Consider the following 20,516-nt stretch of genomic DNA (forward strand, 5'->3'; position numbering starts at 1 on the left):
AAGAATAATTGAAAACAATATACAGAAAAATAGGTATGTTATGCATACTAAGATTAGTTTTGATGACTATATGAAAGAAACTTGGTTTAACTAAGATGGTTAACTGATTTTTATGAAGTTACATTTAGTTTGTATTTCAATAGCCATGATATGCTTATGTATGAATTGCAGTTCATTTACATTATTATGCCTCATTAAGTAAATATTTAGCATGTGTTGATTTCGCACGTAGGTAAGAACAAAGACTAGAAGAGTAAGGAGTGCAACATAGATCATCAATCAAAGGTTAACTCATCAATAATTGTTGGACATTTATGTCTCTTTTGATAACTAGATGGCATGTATATGAAATTAAGAAAAATGTTCTGTAATGTATTTAAGTTATAACTTTGTAATAGATTACAACGAATGTTTTGTTTTTTTTATTTTCGAAACAAAATTTTATGGGTTTACAAATAAGAAAATGATTTTAAAAGTCATACTTAACGTTTAGTTTTTATTTCATTTTAGTACCCAATTGTTAAAACTTAACGTGTTTAGTATCCAAACTATCAATTTTGTTCCATTGTAGTACCAAAACTTTCAATTTTTTCAGAACTTCAACGTTAAGTTTTTAACGAGGTATTAAAATGAAACAAAAACTAAACGTGTTGGCGTAAACGGGTAAAGAAAATGAAAGAACACGAGAATTTTACGAGGTTCGGCAATGTGCTTACGTTAGGTATGATTTAAAAAAATTAAAAGTTTAGGTAATAAAACAGACCAAAAATGATAGTTTAAGTACTAAATACGTAGTTACACTATTTATTAATAGGAAAGAATAATTTATGTGAACAATTGATGGTTTATTTTTTCTAATTTAAGCAAAGAATTATAGTGGGTGATTTATAGTAAAATTATAAATAATTGATATCATTTTATTAAAGTGGTCGAGAAAGTTTGAAGAGGAAGAAGAGTCATATTAAACTGGCGTAAGGTTTATTTATAGAGACCCTTAGTGATGATGTCAAACATAAGATCATGACTGATATTCGTAAGATGACAAGTTTAAATAGATATGATCTTCTGACAATAAATTTAATTATGATAAATAATGTGAGTTTATAAAACGTCATATCAACTGTTCGAAGGATATATAACTCTAGAGAATCCAAAAAAAAAACTCTGAAAACATCAATATTCGATAAACAAAATAAATATTCAGAGAAGGTATGATTTCAAAAAAATACTTGGAATGTAAAATAATATTTTTTAATAGTTATATATTTTAATTTATTATTTGGATTATACAAATTTTAAGATATTTATGTGGATGTAGAATAATTATGTTGTTTATGTATCATATCATATTTAATATTTCGTAATAATTGTTTATTGTAATAAGCATGAACTATAAATAGGTTCTTAGGGATATAGTTTTGGGGGTTAAATCCCTTCTGGCTCCTTACGATCCGTTCCTATTAACAACTTATCTATTTTTTTTGTTGAATTTAAATATTCAAAAATTTCTAAAAAAAGTAAATTTATATATTTTTATTTTATTTTTTTGGTATAAATAGGAGGCAAGGCAAATATGAAAACGTACCCAACAATAGTTTATCTTACGCACTTCCAACAGGGATTCAAATAGCGGTTGCGATCGCGTGTTCGGTCACGTCGTATTTGTCGCGATTGCAGATATAACGGGTGTTATCGTGGAGATTGCGGGTATCACAGTCATATAGTAACGGTCACGGAGGACAGTATTACCGTTGTATCAGACGTTACACCGTCGCGGATCGCTATTTAAATCCTTGTTTCCACGGATGGCAGGTAAAATTCCCCACGCGCTATTAGGAGTATTTCTTTTGCTCCTTGTGCTGCAACCTTTTGTTGTTAAATCCGGAACCGTGAAACTCGAATCTCCGCCGGACTGGTGGGGAAGCAGGGGTGGCCCAGACGACGTCGGTCGACCAAATTCCGATTTGGAAGCTGCTAACCAAACCCTTTCCAGAAAGAGATGGTATCGCTTTCCGGTGACCTACGGTTTCTACTCCGGCATCGAAATGCCGTCGGGTGTGGAACCTCAAGACGTGGCTCGCGCCTTCGATGACGCGTTTGCAAAATGGAAAGCTGCCGTCCCTAAACTAAACTTCAAACGAGAACAGCCAGGCGACAATTCTGATATCAAAATCGGGTTCACTGCAATAAAGTCCCCGAAATTTGGTGTTGGTTATTATCCACCTAAGGGCATGCTTTTGCTTGATAATAGCCACACCCATTGGAGCACTGCTTCTAATCCTGCAAGGGGCGAAATTGACCTGCAATCTACAGCCTTGCATGAAATTGGCCACACTATCGGCCTTAAGCACTCCAACGATCCGGCTTCGGTCATGTATCCTACACTCTCTTTTGGAACTATCAAAAGGGAGCTTACCCAACTGGACATTAATAACTTACGAGCCTTATATTCTCCTTCCACACCATGAGTTAGCCAACTCATAGGCTTTCATGGCTTTGGAAAAACCCTAAGTTATTTCATATTAAATGAGTGATCACCAATGTTTTAATTATAACAAGTGATATGCCGGCGTAAAGCTCTTGTTGCTTTTGATATGTATGATGATTGATGTGCGGTTTCGTTTTTATATTATATTTTGATCATAAAATTTAAAACCTTATAAATTTAGTGTTAATACAGTTATTCTCTGCTAAATAGTTAACATAACTCTTTTTTTAATTAATCACTGATATCTAATCTATTGCGACTAATTCACATCGAGTACCGCAGAGGTGAGAGCAACCCTCCCAACCCAATTTGCTCAATTTACAAACGTCAGGGTTCAAACACCTAAACTTACTTAAAAGGATCTAGTACTTTATCTCATTATACTATCTAGTTATTGGTATAAATTATATTTATATTTATATAAATATATTTAACTTTTAATATCCACGATGGATCAAGGAGATTGACGGAGTGATACTTTCTTTATTTTTTTATTAATAATATATTTTCACTCGTATAATTTTATAATTTCACCCATTTTTTTTCAAATTTTATGCCCATTACTTATTATACCAATTATTGAGCCATCAAGTTGCAAGATCAATGAGGCCAGAACAATGATTTTAAATATATAAAATTCTTGAACCTACCCAACATTTATATTTTTTTTTCAATAATAGCTGTAAACAACTTTCACATATGTCTAATATTTTTTTATAAAAAAAAACAATTTTAGTTGTAATGAAAACAATATTAAACAATTTTACTTTATTCATTTGTTTGAGTCGTAATTGATTAAAGAATATTGTTATTGTTTGATGTGTCGAATTAGTATACTAATGAATGCATGATATTTGAAAATTGACCTATAAGGCAATAGAAACATAAGCTACAATTGCTTGACGGACATAGACCATCGTACATAAACCAGCTGGAGAGAAACATCATATTTGCATATATTTCCTTTCAAGAAGATGAAGAAGAAGAAGAGAAGGGCGAGGAACATCATATTGCATATATTTCTTTTCTAGAAAAAGAAGAAGAAGAATAGTTAATAGGAGGTAACATGACACATCAGATTAAACTAACGGGAGGTAATGTAAGGGCCGTTACTAAAAACGGACTAAAAATTTAGTGATTGTATTGCAGTTAGGTGCTTATATTTTCAATCATTTTAAATAATTTTGTCAAAATTTTCCCAAGTTTTTTATATATGTTTTCAGTTGAGTCCCTATGGCTGCGGCAATTAGTTTTCCTTTTTTAATTAGCAACACTAGGGAAAATTATAAGCCACGTTTTAATTGTATTTTTTAATTGATTTGTAGGTCAAGTTTTGAATAAAATTGTATTTCTTATTTATTCGTATTATAAAGCTAAATTCCGCAAGATAATAATTATTTTATTGATGGTTGCTTGCTTGCTCAAATAAAATTCTAAATTTAATTTTTATAAGGACAAAGCTAGAATGAAAAAAATGGGAGAAATCAAATTGTAATTAACTATTTTCCCCATTTTTTTTTTGGTTATAAATGGGAGCAAATGCAAACATCAAAACACACGCTAAACACATAGACTAGTAATTCATATGCAATGGCACCTCAGTTTTCCCATCAGCTCATCGGAGCATTTCTTATGCTCCTTGTATTACAACCTTCTGCGGTTGAGTCCAGACCCGTGACACTCGACCTTAGAAGAAGTTCTGGTAGCCAAAACGACATCGGCCGACCAACCACCGACGGATTGTTTCATTTGGAAGTTAACAACACCCTTTCCAGTGGGAGGTGGTACGACTTTCCGGTGACCTACGGATTCCAATCCACTTCTTCCCTGCCGGCAGGTTTGGATCCTCAAGCGGTGGTCGACGCCATCGACGCAGCATTCCAACAGTGGCAAACTGCTGTCCCTGAGTTTGAGTTCCAAAGGGTATACCCAGGCGAAAACGCTAATATCAAAATTGAGTTCGCTCCACTAAGCCCCGAGTATTATGGTTTTGGCTATTATCCACCCGATGGGAGGCTTTACCTTGACGTTGATCATACAAAATGGAGCATTGATTCTAATCCTGCATGGGACGAACTGGACCTGCAATCCGGAGCCATGCATGAAATAGGGCACACGCTCGGCCTTGAGCATAGTGAAGACCCGAGTGCGGTCATGTACCCTACGCTTTATTATGGAAGTCTCAAAAGGGACCTTAGCGACGACGATATTTATCAGATACAGACTATATATTATTCCCGGTCATACCTCGATGTAGTGAAACCTAAATAGCTTTCATGACCATGGGAAGCTTTGTTTTTATCGTATAAAATAAGTGATTATTCACAGTTTGGAATATTAGAATAAGAAGTGACATGTAGGCGTGCATCTTTTGTTGCTTTGTCATTGTGGCAGCGGCTCTGTGTTCTGGTTTGGTTTGGTTTATATATACCTTATTAATCGCTAAAAAACAATAGCATTTGATTTAACTTTCGATTTTCTCAAATTCTTTATTCATTGCATCCCAAAAATATATATTATCCCCGAATATGACCCGAGAAACATATACTCTTTACTCAATCTAAAGATCATTTGTCTCTACTCGAATATTATTTTATCCGAATGTTTAGATTATAAACTTAGTCAGACCTTATCCCACTCAATATAAATTAAGGATCTAATTAAAAAATTATAGAGAGAGTATTATAGTAGTTATCCCTATCTTTTTAAGATAAAATTACAATCAAGCTGGGTCAAGTTAGAGATTTTTCAACTTCAACCCAAATCCAACTCACCTCATCATATATAAAATATGTCCCGGCTCGATCTAAATTTTCTTTTAAAAGGAATCAAATTTATTAAAATAAATAAAATCAAAATTTAATAATTTCAAATTAAATTATCATTCCTATAATCACCCGTATATTCTACCGATCGATCATCGGGTCCCTCGTGCCAAAACAAGCGATAAATCGATGAGATCTCGGCCAAGTCACGGAAGCTAAAATCCAGGGCCAGGCTCGGCCCATTGTTGTACCGTCTAATTTCTATAATTAAGAAATCAACTTTTTTATCCTATTCGAAATCAAGTATGTATGGTTTTATAAATAGAGTATGAAATGATAAGATAATAAAATTTAAATAAAAAATTATGTAAAATGTATAATTTAGTTTATATTTAGTTATTCTATTGTACAAAAGTAGTGGGTTCGGTGATTTGGTTGACCTATAAAAACCATTGACTTTTTCCTCTAAACATCGTTCAAACTTTCAAATAACAAAAATAGAAGGCAAAAAAAATCAACGTTACAACCCAACCACTATTTTAACATATGATGTGTTGTTGTTTTTTCCCTCTCAATTCTTCGAATTTTTATCTTGATTAATTTACATCGGCCAATGTTATAAATTTGATTTTGGTTGGTGATTATTTTAGTTAAGATTTTCTACGTATGTTATAACTCGATCTCAAAATATACTGAAGCAATATTAGTTTGCTTACCACTTGAAGCAACCAGAGTTATATCATATGGATTATTGTTTACTTCCTAAATAGTATTATTTTTAAAAAAACTATATGATGCAATATACTTTTAAAATTATATAATCTTATTTATTAAAATATTATTTGTTTATTTAAAATTTAAAACTGTAGTGTTCAACTAAATTAATGAATAATTAAATTTTAGTTTTAGGGTTAATTACACGATCAACCACTTATGTTTTATGTTTTGTCCATTTTTTCTTCACTGATTTAAAAAAACACAATATGTAGTCACTTTCGTTTTTATTTAATTACGACATGGTTACTTTCGTTTTTATTTAATTAAGATATGCTTACCATATGTTAACTGTCGTTAATAGTTAACAGATTAGGTGATGCAAGAATTAAGTATTTTGGTATAATCAGATATTTAGTCATTATTACTTTACATATTCCATTTAATTTATATATAATAAAGTTAGTCATCCAACCAAATGGTGACATGTTGTATCATTCGATTGGATAATTATCGAAAAATTGAGAGAATATGTAGTAAATAACAGGGATCAAATATGTGATTATACCAAAATATTTAACTGTCACATCACCTAATATGTTAATTGTTAACGACAATTAACTCATGGTGACTATGTCTTAATTAAATAAAAACGAAAATGATCATTTCTTAACTAATAAAAATAAAATTGACCATATATTATATATTTTGAAATCAATAAGAAAAATGAATAAAACACAAATATAAGTGGTCAATAATATAGTTAATCCTTAATTTTATTATGGAATTATAAAATAACTTTATGTTAATAAAAAAATTTAATAAAGAAAGGATAATTTTAAAATTTTACGTTTAAATTTTATAAATATAAAAAATATTTTAATAATTTATTTTTCAAAATGAACTTTAGTTTATTCAAATCTGAAATGGATACGATTTTTTTTTTAAAATAAGAAGATAATACTGACTTTTCTTTAAATTAATTATACTGGAACGTTCCACAATGACGGAAAGGTGTCTCCCCTTCCCCGTTTTATATATTTACACATAAAGCAATAGTTTCCTTCAAAAACCCACAAAGGATACAGAATACTTGAGCAATTTGAGACGTCGTCGTCTTCATCAAGAAACAATGGCAGCCATTAAAGTCCATGGAAGCCCTTTGTCCACAGCTACTCAGAGGGTGCTTGCATGCCTTTACGAGAAAGGAGTCGATTTTCAATTTGTTCCTATAAACATGGCCGCCGGTGAACAAAAATCCGACAACTTCCTTGCCCTCAACGTAAGTATCTCAGATCTTTTTAATATTTTCATCAGTTTTTTCCCAGAAACTAATTTTCCCCGTCATTCACACAGCCGTTCGGTCAAGTTCCAGCTTTCGAAGATGGGGATTTGAAGCTCTTCGGTACAATTTCATGAGAATCATGACCCAAACCCATATTTAGTTTTCAATTTCCACTAACACCCTATTTTGAAATGCAGAATCAAGAGCAATCACCCACTACGTGGCCCATGAATACACCGGCAAAGGGACCCAGCTGTTGATCACCGGCTCCAACAAGGAAGCGGCGGTCTTAACATTGTGGCAGGAGGTGGAAGCTCAGCAGTTCAATTCTCCGTCTTCAACCTTGGCCTGGGAACTGTTTTACAAGCCGTTTTTTGGACAGGCCACCGACGCCGCTAAAGTGGAGGAAAACGAAGCCAAGCTCGGGAAAGTTCTCGATGTGTACGAGACTCGGTTGAGTCAGTCAAAGTACTTGGCTTCCGGTCACTTCACCTTGGCCGATCTGTACCATCTCCCCAACATCCAGTGCCTGTTGTCTACGCCGGCGAAGAAGCTGCTAGAATCGCGGCCTCATATTGACGCTTGGGTAAAGGATATCACCGCTAGGCCGGCGTGGTCCAAGGTCCTCGCGATGCAAAAGCAGTAGAAAGAAGTGCTTTTGGCATTCACCCATGCTGTAGTAGTGGTGTGTTTAATGAATAATGGCACTGTCGTAATATTTTGCATTTTGGTTTCAGTGCAGCGTTTTCTTCAATAATCTTCCATGTGGAAGATTGATGATTTAACGCCTTTGTGGACTTTTATTTTATCGTGTTTCTCTCTTTATGTGAGGCTTGTGTTTCATCTCATCTAGTGCCAATATCACTACAATTTAATACTCTCATTCCCTAAATCTGTTTTATATAGTAATTTTATTATTTTATTTTTTTGGTAAAGTCATAAATAGCCCCTCACGGTAAGATATTATTTTATTAAATCTCTATCATTAAAAGTTTTAAAATAATTTTATATTTTTTAATAATTAATAATATTTTTAAAAGTTTAATAATTTAAAATTTTAAAAAGTAAATTATATATTCGATGGATGATTTGTGTATTACTTTTACTTTTTTTATTTTATTTTTTATTTCATGTGTGTACTATATATTATACTAGTGCGATTCGAGGTCACTTTTTTGCATCCTAGTGGATGAATATTTAAGAAAACGTAAGGAAAGTAGAAGGAATATGGCTTATCACATTCTTTTAAGTTTATTTTTTTAAATAATAAGGATATTCATTTATTAAAATTGTGTCTGACTAAATAAATACATTTATGACTATCGAAAAAAATAACATATAACAATTATCGTTTAGAGGTAATCTAAAAATAAAATTATTAACAAGTAAAGCAACGATGTATAAAAATTGAATATACCGACGACTCCGAACATTAAATATGGAGGAGAGAAACTTCAAGAAATATCAAAATGGTCAACGGAAAAAATAATTTACCCTTAACAATAATCTTATTCATCACCTTTATGCGATAATCAACGAATTGTATTGAGCAAACAAACATAAGTACCATATAGAAAACAACAACCATGTATTCAGGTAAAATAGTAAACAGAGAAGAAAATCAAATAAAAAACCTGCATCGATAGTTCAAAAACATATTTAATCACGGTATCCTTTATTAGATAAATGACTAAGAGTATTATTAAAGTAAATACGAGAAAATTACTAATATAGAAAACATAAAATTTTAAACCCCATTAAATCAAATGAAATATATATTTGGAAAACATCAAAATAGTCATGATATTTTTTTTAAAGTTTTTATTTGTTGAAATTCTTTACTATTATACAAATTTACTAAATTTACTAAATGCATTTTACTATTATATGATTTTACTATCCAACGTTACTTCAATTTGATCCTGAAACGTTGGGTCGCTTATCCTTTCCGCAACCAAAAATCTAGCACATAAATGATCTCTTTATTAAAAATGTATAGACTGTAACAATGATGACTAAATTTACAAAAAGAATTAGATTGATGACTGAAAAAGAATACATACAAAAATATAGTGACTAATGAGAGTGTTTACCCGATAAAGTATGACTCCTACTGTTTTCAACACCTAGTGGAAATGATTGAAGTTGTTCTTCTTTGACCGATTCTAAAGCCCCGAATTTATGGAATTATTATCGCTAGGTCATAAACGAGTAGGGCAGATTTGAATTAGAGTATTATTAAGTTTGATTGGATTTAAATAGTCTAAAATAATGTTCGAATCGATTCGAAAACTTTCTAACTTAAAATTTTTAAATTTGACTCGAACTCAAAATAATAAAATAAAACTCGTAAAAGCTGGAAATGAGAAAAAAATCTTAACTCGATCAAAGTCTAAAACTTAAATTTGAACCTGAACTTTAAATATATGAAAATCTTTTATTGTATTTTTTTTAAAATCAATACATAATATTAATATTATCAATAAATTTTTTAAAAAATAAAATCTTAATATATATTTTCGAGGTGATTACGAACTTTTTAAATTGAATATCAACTAACGTATTTCGACTCGTTATGAACTTAAATCAAACTTAAATTTCAATTAAGTTTATTCAAATCAGATATTTATCAAACTTCCATCAAATTAATTTTAAATAACTTAACAATATGTTTCCTCTCGTTTACCGCATTAATTACCGCGCGAGAGTTCCACTTTCAGCTCGGGGAAAATAAACAAGTGATCAAGTTGAGCAATTTTGGGCAAAATGGTGAGCCAAATGGCCCAAACGGTAGGGTTTCGTTTTCCTTTGATAGGTATTCAATATAACTTTTTTTTAATATAGTTGATATATATATATATATGCCAGTTGCCACTTTATTAATTGTTTTTTAGGTTTTCACAAAAGTAGGTAAGGTAAGCGGCGAAGAAAACAGGGGGGGATTGGTCAAACTGAGTGATCTGAAGCAGAGAGTGAAAATGAGGCTGGTTGGGCTAACTGGAGGGATTGCATCTGGGAAGAGTACGGTCTCTTCCATGTTCAAGCACGACAAGATTTCTGTTGTCGATGCTGACGTCATTGGTCGTGTAATTTCTACACCTTTTTCTTGCTTCGCCCATCACATGTTCGATGAAATTACAATTAGAAAAAAGAAAATGGTACTACTATTTTTTTTTGCAGGATGCCTTGAAGAAGGGTTCCGGCGGGTACAAAAAGGTGGTGGCGGCCTTTGGGCCGGACATTTTACAAGATGATGGCCATGTTGATCGTTTGAAATTGGGCCGAATCGTATTCTCTGATGCCGCTAAACGTCAACTCCTCAATCGGTACAATTTTCATAACTTCCTCTTCTGTTATGCTTATTCCGGTTGCCTACTAGTTCCAAAGGTCGGAATTTTACCTTTAGGATGCAAATTTTATTGGCATTTGTGGTGTAAAATTTGGTATCCTTTAAGTGGTTTTGTAACATGATTTTCTCAAGTAGACTGTTATGGCGCGGACATCATAGCAAATCGATACCATGAGTTCCTAGGAGAGTGCTTTTTAATGATTTAACGGCAATTGGAAGTTACGTTGTCTTCTGATCCTTAATTCGTGCAGGTCAAATTCTATTACTTTGATGTTTCATTTCACGTAGCCTAAATGCTAGGAATGTTAGAGTCCTTTTGTACCTGGAGGTAATCTGGACGAGTGCTTGATTATGTATCATCGTCATTTACCTTGTCTTGGAATTGCGGATAGTATTGATTCCGAAATTTGGTTAATTTTATTCTCGTAGGTTATTGGCTCCCTATATATCTTCTGGCATCTTTTTAGAAATTTTGAAGCTCTGGATAAAAGGTCATAAGGTGATTGTTCTCGACATTCCTTTGTTGTTTGAGGCCAAGTTGGATAAGTGGACAAAACCCATTGTTGTTGTATGGGTTGATCCTGAAACACAGCTTCGACGACTTATGGAAAGAGATAACTCAACAGAGGAGGATGCCAGAAATAGGATAAATGCTCAGATGTCTCTAGATTTGAAGAGGAGCCGTGCAGATATAGTGATAGATAACACCGGATCACTTCGGGATTTGCAGGAAAGGTTCAACGAGGTACTGCCGCTGGTCAAAAGGCCCTTGACATGGACTGAATTCTGGCTTTCCAGGGATGGAGCCTTGTCAGCTCTTCTTGGTGTGATAGTAGGTGTTCTTGTGGTCAAGAAAACGTTTTAGTAATTTATCTGTAACACATATACAATCATCATCATCTTGTGGTTTAAAATTGGTTATGTTCTCGTCATTTCTTGATAAGGAAGTGATGTTGTAGTTTAAATGACTGCAAATAAGGTGAATTACTCTTGTTGCCAGATCTATATATAAGAAATATCTGGGTCTCTTACTTAAAGATTGTATTCTTGATTGCTTACTGTTAGATATTGAAGTGCCTTTTGGTATGATGGAATGCTTTTTATACCATTAAACTAAGAGTTACTTTCAAACTCTTTAAATTTCTGTGTATGAGTAACCATTAATTATTTGGATGTGAATCTGACTAGATCTTTACTGAGACAAAGAGCTCTGATGTTAAGTTGAACTTGCCTCTTAGGATTTGTAGACAATAGAATGGAAAAATGGAATTTGTTTCTTTTTCCTTTCCATTATTTTAGGGCCATAGAAGTAGGTACCTTATGTTGCTACTGCAGGCTTACCGGGTTCACACCAGGTTGAAGAGTGTCCATCGATTGTAGTGGAAAAGTATTTAAGCTTGCTTGGTTCCCTAACCGACATTTTAGTTGCTAATAACTCGTGCATAGTGTATCGTTGGTTGCGGATTACTCTCTAGGAATGATTCTGTAAGTTCCTTCTATCCCCATGTGCCCTCTATGGCCAAGTTGAATAGTAATACTTTTAGCAGTGGGACTTTATCCATTTTTTGCATTATTATATTGTGTGGTCCACTCCTGATATAAGCCCCCTTCAGTGCGGCCGTATACAACATCAAGGTTGTTGCTGCAATAAAGTTTATTGGGTTTTTTCTTTTGAGATTTGGATGATAGACTTTTAATGATGATAACATTCTTGTTGTGCATTATTTCTGTAGTGTTCCCGACAACCGGCCGCCTATGACAAAGCCGTGTAATGTGAGGTTTTATACTGTAGCTTTTTTAGTTGTTGGTCTGTAATGTTTTGGAGCAGCTGCTAAAAAGGGACATGCGATGATTTTGAGCAACCAAAAGAAGAGCAAAGGCAAAATGGTTGCTAATTATTATTCGCTGTTGATTAACATGACTTAAGGTTAAAAACAGTGGTAATTATTTAATTAAAATCTGATATTATTCAACCGGAATATTTTATTTAGAGTAAACCATAGAAATTGTCACTTTCGTTTTAGTTTATAAATTCTTCCCCGTTGAATAAAAAAAAACATAAAATTTGATCACTTTCGTTTCGTTTTCTTTAAGATTTGGTCACGTTTATTGTTATTAAGACTTGTTACTTTGGTCATTTATGTTATCGCTAAAGGTATAACGACTGTTAATATTGAGCGATCACATCTTTGTTAAAACGAGACGAGTGGTTTTGAGAATTGAAGTGTTTGGTCATTTAAATTTGTTTAAATAATCAAATCCATTTGAAAATTGTTCTATAAGAAAACTAAATAAAAATTAACCCAATGTAATAAAAACGTTAAGTGATTAGAGTCTAAGACTCATTTGATCCGATATTATAAAAGTAAACCTAATTATAACTGCACGTCTCAAGTAGAAATCAAGAGGTCTGAAAGTCACGTGAATAAGCTAGGCTCGTGCGTTTGAGCTCTTCGCTCAGAATTTATCACTACAAACTACTTTTTAGCTGAATTCCCCTCCTATAAATCTAGGGAAAATTAAACATTTAGTACTTAGACTATTAGTCTTACTCTGTTTAGTACCTAAAACTTTTAATTTTTTCAAAATCATATCTAACGTTTAGTTTTCATTTCATTTCAACACCCGTTGTTAAAATCTTAACGTGTTTAGTATCTAAACTATCAATTTTGGTCCGTTTTAGTACCTAAAACTTTCAATTTTCGAACTTAATGTTAATTTTGAACGGGATACTAAAATGGAAATAAAAATTAAACTTTAAGTATAGTTTTGAAAATATTAAAGTACTAAATAGATCAAAATTAATAGTTTAAGTATTAAACGTAAAATTTACCCATAAATATACTTATAACTCTTAATCATTCTCATTTCCTTTATAAAGTCGTTACCCGTGCTTCACTCAGCACTCCTTTCCTTCCATTCTCTCCCGGAGATGGCTACTAAAGTGCTGATGAAGATGCTGTAGGAGGAGCACTGAAATATAAGGTCAGACATATATATATATATTATATCTGGTGCAGTTAATGCATCTTATGCTAATTTTTTAAATTAGTTGGCTTCTTCACTGTTTTGTAGAAATGGGTTTTGAAAGTACTCATCCATTGTGAAGGGTGCAAGAAGAAAATCAAGAAAGTTCTTCAAGCCATGATGGTACGTACGTGTGTGTGTATTGCTAGCTAAAATGTGTTTACACATTACTGTTGCTGATTCTTGGAAAATGGTCAGTGTATATTATGTTTTTTTTATTCTTTTCAGGTGTTTATGAGACGAAGATAGATTCTCAACAGCACAAGGTGACGGTCATTAGCAGCGTGGATGCAGAAACGCTCATTAAGAGGCTGACCAAGTCGGGGAAACACGTCGAGCTTTGGCCGGAATTAAAGCCTGAGAAGAAGGACAAAAAGCCCGGCAAAACTAATAACAACGACAAACAAAAAGACGGTGGAGTAGAAGCCGGTGCTGATGATAACCATGGCCGAAAGAATAATAACTCAGCTGAGAAACCCAAACCTGCCGCTTCCAAAAACGGCGGAGCATCCGCCGCCGCTGCTGTTAAAGGCTCTGCCAGAGATAAACAGCATCCAACAGGGGACCAAATGGGGAGGCGAAAGCGAGGAACCGACCCACAAAGTACTTGTGGAGGCAATAAAAAGAAAGAAAAATTCAGGCCAAAAAGGCAACCCTGGTCCCAAGGCCGATACACCACCCGGTGGCGACCATGCCCGACCCGATGCATCAATCGATCTGAGCCCTCCGAATCAGCCAATGTACCCTCAAAACCTTTTCTCTACGGCTCTCCATTTTGTGGGGTAAGCAATTATTACACCACTTGCCCTAACTCAACCTCTTCGTATTTGCCCTACCATGCATTACGTGCCACCAGCTCCACCGTCTGATCCGAACGATAAATTCAGTGAAGATCATTACTACTACTACGATAATGATGAAAGTGGCTGCTCAATCATGTGAAACAAAAAGCTGTTTTACTTTTTATTGGGGTTTGAAGGGTCTTACAGTTATTGTCTTTACGTACTGTCTGTAATTTCTTTTAGGGTTTCGTTATTAAGAGCACTATAAGCCCTCTTTAAGGGATATTGTAGGGCCTTAAAATCTCTCACTTCCCCTCCTTTTTCTTAATTTATAAATTAAGAATTTTGTTAAGTTTGGTCTCATTTTCCCACATGAAGAAATGCTTGAAGATTCTGTACTGTAATGAATGTCTTTTGCTTTCAACACTAAGGGAATTAGTAGGTTCCCACACTTCTCCCGAAATAAAGAACATGCAAGTCCATTGTTTGAATAATTGAACCCTAAACTTCAGCTGATTTAGCAATCGAAGCCCTAAACTTCCGCGGATTTAGCAATCGAGGCCCTACAAAAACATGTTCGAATAATTGAATCATAAGATGATAACTTGGTTTCCAATGCTCTTTTCACAATAAAGAAAAGGGTTAGTACTTAATCTACTATTGTCAAAGATGAAACGATAATGGTGCTGGTAATTTTTGGGCCCTCTTCTAGACAATGATTTATAAAATCTAGACAAGCACCCACCTTTATTTGTCTCTTCTCCAATTCCATCACTTGTAGAAAACACAGCTTGCTTGATTCCTGTATTCCTAAGATTTAAAATATCAAAGTTCCTCATAGTTATTGCAATAAATAAATAGATACTAAATAGAAAACAGGTGCCTTTTATCATGTAACAAATAATATCATGTTAGAGGTTTTAGGTTCTATCATTTGTGTCTGCATTGTCAATAGCTGAAAATAATTAGACTAAGGGTCACTGTATCTTTGTAGTAAACTCAATTTATTTTCACCCTATTTTTTTTGCATCAATTTAGCCCTCGAAGTTGTCTGTGTGTTCATCTAGCCCTTGAATCCATTGACTGTTTAACTAACAGAACTGAATATTCTACGTTTGTGGATTAAGATATTAAGTTAAAGTATTTATTAAACACTCTGGTTAGAACAAATTCCAAAATTTTATTATTTTTTCAGTGAGACAAGGAGTAAGTCAATTTTTGGGGATTTTTAACCGTTGTATTTAGTAATTATTTTAAACATTTTATTATTTATTATTTTAATAAACATCACGTCATCATCAAGCCAGTCAGTAATATTTGATTGATCTTAAAATTGTTGGTGTTAAAAAATATAGAAAATTAATGGTTATGTTAGTCAAAATGAACTTCGAGAGCTAGGATGAACATCATAGACAATTCGAAGGCTATGATGAACATCATAGACAACTTCGAGGGCTAAATTAATAAAGAAAAAAAAATTAAATTTACTATAAGAACAAATGTAACTCTTTACCAAATAATTATAAACATATGTTATATTATAATCATCCGCTATTTAAAAAAATCATAAATTAACACTTAACAGATTGTTGAGGGAATAATGACACAATGCGTTGCCAAGTCGAGACGAACTGAAAAAGTGGGGTGTAGTAAAATTGGACGAGTAAGGGACAGGACAACATAAACAAGATTGTAAGATTTATGATTTGAAAGCCTGAAACTGGGCAAATGCAGGACAGTTCATAATAACAAAGGAGAACAAAAATTAGGGCAAAGGGAATCTTTGCTCCCAAATGTATCTGCTTTGTTTTATTCCCTCACACACGTTTCGTAAACGAGTCGAGTTGAATTCAAATATTATTGTGTTTAATTTGATTCAAAAATTTAAAATGATTTATAAAATCACATATATTATATTTTTTGAGTTGTTCGTGAGCTTTTCTAATCGAGTATCATGTAATTCGTTTCGGTTCATTAAGAATCGAGTCGAGCTCGAGTCAAGTCCAATCAAATCGTGTATTATTAAATTTGACCGAATCGATATTAAATAAGTCACAATTACCTCGTTCATTTACCCCTACCCTCACCTACCAAAATTACACCATTTTAACTTTCGTCTCTCCTTTGGTCATAACTTATTCATCTCACCTTTTTCACTAAAAAAATCCATGCCATGATATAAACTACTTATAATTACATTAACGGTTCATAATTTATGCAAGAAATTATAAATCGAACAATTGAAATTAATTATTTGTTAAATAACTTATAATCTATGAGTATTTTCCTTAGTTTTGTTAAATAACTTATAATCTATGAGTATTTTTTTCATTGGATTTGGGTATATTATGATCTTAAAATTTTAATAGGTCTCGGTTTAAAAAATACATACATATATATATATATATATATATAATAGTATTTTGAATAATTAAATTAATCGATAATTATTTTAAAAAAATTTGTAATATTGAATGAAGGCATAATACACTTTTAAGTGTCTAAATTATACCTCAAATTGACTTTTGGTGTTTAAAGAATTTAGGTATCTAACATTTTCTTTATTACTCTTACATACTATTGTTATATTTTATTTATTTATTATTATGGCTTAATACACTTCTAGGTGCCTAACTTGGACCCTAATATTATTAAACTTGACCATTATCTAACAATGTCACGCATATAAAATTTTAAAAAATATTTTAAAAATAATATTAAAAAAATCTCAAAATTCTATCACCACTCGGCCACCATCGGTCTGTGACCATCATTGTTGACACCATCAGAATCGTCTAGCAATCGCAACAAAAACCTAGTACTCTACCCACCTTGAAACTACATCGATTGTCGTGGGAAGCGCCATGAAGGGTCACCATTTTCTAAGTTTTCCTTCGTTGTTTTTATGACTCCAATGGATACAGTGGTCGTACGTTACACGATCACTACCTTGAGTTTCTCGCCCTACTCGAACAAAACCCAGTCGGTGGCGACCCTTGTCTTCGCCGGAGGTGGGGGATGGGAGGGAGAGGACGACATAGAGATGGTTTGATTTTTTTTAAAAAAACATATTTTATTATTAAAATAACAAATATCATTAACATCTAAGTGTAACAGAGAAAATGGTAGGTACATATTATTCACGAAAAATTTTATGTATCGAAAATCAATTTGAGGTATAATTTAGGAACCTAAAATTGTAACTTTTTTCGATGGCGACCCTTAGTCTTCACCGGAGGTGGGGATGGGAGGGAGAGGAAGACATAGAGATGGTTTGATTTTTTTTTAAAAACAATATTTTTATTATTAAAAATAAAAAATATAACAGTAGACATCTAAAAGTGTAACGGAGAAAATGGTAGGTACCTATTATTAACGAAAAATTCTTTATGTATCGAAAATTAATTTGAGGTATAATTTACGAACCTAAAATTGTAACTTTTTTAAATATTTTTTTTAAATTTTATATGCGTGATACGTATCAGACAATAGTCAAATCTATGGTCCTTTACAGTTCAGACACCTAAAAGTGTAACATTGAAAATATTAGACACCTATTTTAAGAAAAAAAAATTCTTTAGGCACCAAAGTATCCGTTCGAAAATAACTCTCAATAATTTGACATTGAGCGCTTACACCTTTGACATTCATAGTGCTCGAACTTAGAACCTTAAGGAATAACAACAATTCATTTACCCCTGGTATTGTTTGGTTAATGCAAAAAAGTGTATTAAGCCTTGAATGAACCTCAATGATCAATTCGAACAATAAATATTTATACGTATATCTATTGTTTTGAACGCCTAAGAACGTCCAATTGATAGTTGGACTACTACGACCAATCCATTAAAGGCCCATGTTTTTAGAGGGCTTGACCTCAGGCTTCAAATATTGGTAATATATACTGTAAACTTCCACGTTTTAGCTAATTAAAAATATTGGTAGGTCCCTAAAAAATTTTAAATTTACCATTTGATTCTTTAAATTTATAAAAAAAAAATAATTTTATTTTTAAAAATATTTTTTAAAAATCATTTGTTCTCCTCTTTGATTCTTTAAATCCAAAATGCCACGGAAGCAGCGTGCCTCAACCAAAGTGGTGGCGACGGGTTTATTTTGTCGAAGTCCTTCACAAGTCGTCGACGCAAATCTTAGACCGCTCACCTGCCACCCCAAAATGGCATCGCAATCTGATCATAAAGTCACCTTTAAATTAATACCCAACATCCTTCGATAATCCTTTTAGGCCCAACACAAGACCAACTCAACTAAACTTGCTCCAAGCTATTCTAATAAATCCTTTGAGTTCAACTATGGGTCTCGGGTTGACCCGAACTACTAACCCGAGTTTAGGGAAGTTACATTATCAAAAAAAAAATATTAATAAGACTTTTTTTCCATAGCAAAGCAGTAGCAGATAATTAAGAACGCCACAATTAATATGATGTTTTTAATGTCGATTAATTGATAATCAATTTCTTATTACTTCATACAAGTTGTGAATATGTTTGTTCAATGATTCTAACAGAGCTTTTGCCGTGTAACGAGGGATTTCTATGAAGTCATTTAAGTAAGTCTTGAGTTCGAGCCATTGGATATGCAGAAAATTCTCACATGGAGACTCATCCACCAAAGTTAGTTATGTGATCTGACTCGTTTCAGCAGACAACTTTTTTCATACTTAATCGACGTCGTTTTGAACGGCTATCCTTTGACTCCTCCATTCGATGTTTACGGTGCCACCACCAACTTTTTGTTCGTTGCCGCCGATACTTCTTCTCTTTTACAACAATATTTGCTCGGAATTATTCCTTCCATAGTCGACGACGCTGAACGACGGGTAACATCTTAAAAATGAATTAAAATTTAGCGTCTGTAACTAAAACGTCTTAAAATTTAATGACCATCAGTATAATTTACACCTTTTTTTTTCATTTTCAATTTAGCCGGTGGCCGGAATCTCTCTCAAGGTTGCGGCATAATTCAGAGTTATCGGAGCACAATTGTACGGCAGGGCGAATTCAACAGTATCGCCTTATACATTCACGGAGGCGAATCTCACCGATCTTATTTCACAACTTGTTAACCAACTTGCGGGGTGCGGCGTGAAAGATGAAAGATTGATGGTGCCACTCCAACTCGGAGCGGAGAATCGGACCACCGGTAACGTCGTGTATTCCCTTGCATCTCCACGGAATGAACGGGAGCTCTTGAAGATCCTATTCGGAACCGGTAATTCCCTCCAGACCGGGTGGATTTTTCCCAACTGATTTCAATGGTACACTTTTCAGACGAATTCAAGCTCAAGGACTTAGCTAAGAGCTTCGAAAAACCTAGAATACAGCACATAATTCTATTTCATAAATAAATTTATAAATTTTAGGAGTACGAAAATAAATTATTAATAAAATACGAGATAACTAAATTAATTGAATTTATCGTATTAGTTAAATGAATTAAATCTTATGCTTCTATAATTTACAAAAATGAAAGAAATGACGGAACTACGAATTTATTAAAGAAAGTGTCAAAAATATTTTTTTACTTTTAGAAATATAATTTTTCAATTGAGGGAGGCAGGTAAAAATTATTTTATTTATTTCTCAGAAAAATGAATTTTTACGGTAAACTATGCATTTAATACTTAAACTATCAGTTTTGGTCCGTTATAGTATCTAAATTTTTAATTTTTTTTAAAAATCATACATAAAGTTTAGTTTTTGTTTCATTTTAGTATCCCGCCGTTAAAAATTCAAAGCGTTTAGCACTTAAACTATCAATTTTGACCCGTTTTAGTGCCTAAACTTTCAAATTCTTTTAAAAGTTAACTTTAAATTTTGAACGGAGTACTAAAATAAAATAAAAGTTATACTTTAGGTATGATTTTGAAAAAAGAAGAAAGTTGAGATACTAAAACGAATGAAAACTGATAATATAGATACTAAACTTGTAATTTATCCAACTTTTATTATTAATTAAGATTAACGGAACTTAACTGGCAGGGACCAAATCTCTTGCTGGTCTAATTCCATCTACTGGTTAGAATTTAATTAAACATCACGTCGTAATGTCTAATTCCATCACTATTTGAGTTATGAAATTTTAA

General features: G+C 32.9%; 5 protein-coding genes across 5 annotated transcripts; all 5 read left to right on the forward strand.

Moving 5' to 3' along the window:
- Positions 1 to 1,805: 1,805 nt before the first annotated feature.
- LOC120181995 (metalloendoproteinase 4-MMP-like) lies at positions 1,806 to 2,468 on the forward strand. The gene has a single exon (XM_039187021.1). It carries the CDS (start codon positions 1,806 to 1,808, stop codon positions 2,466 to 2,468), a length of 663 nt encoding a protein of 220 aa, XP_039042952.1.
- A 1,610-nt stretch (positions 2,469 to 4,078) lies between these two features.
- On the forward strand, positions 4,079 to 4,759 carry LOC120181996 (metalloendoproteinase 1-like). Its single transcript, XM_039187022.1, has one exon. The coding sequence runs from the start codon at positions 4,079 to 4,081 to the stop codon at positions 4,757 to 4,759; it is 681 nt and encodes a 226-aa protein (XP_039042953.1).
- Positions 4,760 to 7,028: 2,269 nt separating this feature from the next.
- On the forward strand, positions 7,029 to 8,073 carry LOC120182047 (glutathione S-transferase PARB-like). Its single transcript, XM_039187069.1, has 3 exons — positions 7,029 to 7,249; positions 7,324 to 7,372; positions 7,450 to 8,073. Exons 1-3 carry the CDS (start codon positions 7,100 to 7,102, stop codon positions 7,896 to 7,898), a joined length of 648 nt encoding a protein of 215 aa, XP_039043000.1. The 5' UTR covers positions 7,029 to 7,099; the 3' UTR covers positions 7,899 to 8,073.
- A 2,114-nt stretch (positions 8,074 to 10,187) lies between these two features.
- On the forward strand, positions 10,188 to 11,526 carry LOC120182045 (dephospho-CoA kinase-like). Its single transcript, XM_039187067.1, has 3 exons — positions 10,188 to 10,338; positions 10,433 to 10,578; positions 11,031 to 11,526. The coding sequence occupies exons 1-3, from the start codon at positions 10,231 to 10,233 to the stop codon at positions 11,464 to 11,466; spliced, it is 690 nt and encodes a 229-aa protein (XP_039042998.1). The 5' UTR covers positions 10,188 to 10,230; the 3' UTR covers positions 11,467 to 11,526.
- A 2,007-nt stretch (positions 11,527 to 13,533) lies between these two features.
- Positions 13,534 to 14,711, forward strand: LOC120181997 (heavy metal-associated isoprenylated plant protein 36-like). Its single transcript, XM_039187023.1, has 3 exons — positions 13,534 to 13,562; positions 13,711 to 13,751; positions 13,857 to 14,711. The coding sequence occupies exons 1-3, from the start codon at positions 13,534 to 13,536 to the stop codon at positions 14,495 to 14,497; spliced, it is 711 nt and encodes a 236-aa protein (XP_039042954.1). The 3' UTR covers positions 14,498 to 14,711.
- Positions 14,712 to 20,516: the final 5,805 nt, after the last annotated feature.

This window comes from Hibiscus syriacus, unplaced genomic scaffold (assembly GCF_006381635.1).
Source record: "Hibiscus syriacus cultivar Baekdansim isolate YM2019G1 unplaced genomic scaffold, ASM638163v2 tig00112614_pilon, whole genome shotgun sequence".
NCBI classification, from domain to species: domain Eukaryota; kingdom Viridiplantae; phylum Streptophyta; class Magnoliopsida; order Malvales; family Malvaceae; genus Hibiscus; species Hibiscus syriacus.

Bases quoted from the DNA above. Each gene is read 5' to 3' on its own strand.
- LOC120181995 (XM_039187021.1), top strand. From the start codon at position 1,806: ATGGCAGGTAAAATTCCCCACGCGCTATTAGGAGTATTTCTTTTGCTC.
- LOC120181996 (XM_039187022.1), top strand. From the start codon at position 4,079: ATGGCACCTCAGTTTTCCCATCAGCTCATCGGAGCATTTCTTATGCTC.
- LOC120182047 (XM_039187069.1), top strand. From the start codon at position 7,100: ATGGCAGCCATTAAAGTCCATGGAAGCCCTTTGTCCACAGCTACTCAG. The intron at 7,250-7,323 runs GTAAGTATCTCA...TCATTCACACAG, and splicing joins ACAACTTCCTTGCCCTCAAC to CCGTTCGGTCAAGTTCCAGC. The intron at 7,373-7,449 runs GTACAATTTCAT...TTTGAAATGCAG, and splicing joins TGGGGATTTGAAGCTCTTCG to AATCAAGAGCAATCACCCAC.
- LOC120182045 (XM_039187067.1), top strand. From the start codon at position 10,231: ATGAGGCTGGTTGGGCTAACTGGAGGGATTGCATCTGGGAAGAGTACG. The intron at 10,339-10,432 runs GTAATTTCTACA...TTTTTTTTGCAG, and splicing joins ATGCTGACGTCATTGGTCGT to GATGCCTTGAAGAAGGGTTC. The intron at 10,579-11,030 runs GTACAATTTTCA...TTATTCTCGTAG, and splicing joins AAACGTCAACTCCTCAATCG to GTTATTGGCTCCCTATATAT.
- LOC120181997 (XM_039187023.1), top strand. From the start codon at position 13,534: ATGGCTACTAAAGTGCTGATGAAGATGCT. The intron at 13,563-13,710 runs GTAGGAGGAGCA...TCCATTGTGAAG, and splicing joins AAAGTGCTGATGAAGATGCT to GGTGCAAGAAGAAAATCAAG. The intron at 13,752-13,856 runs GTACGTACGTGT...TATTCTTTTCAG, and splicing joins AAGTTCTTCAAGCCATGATG to GTGTTTATGAGACGAAGATA.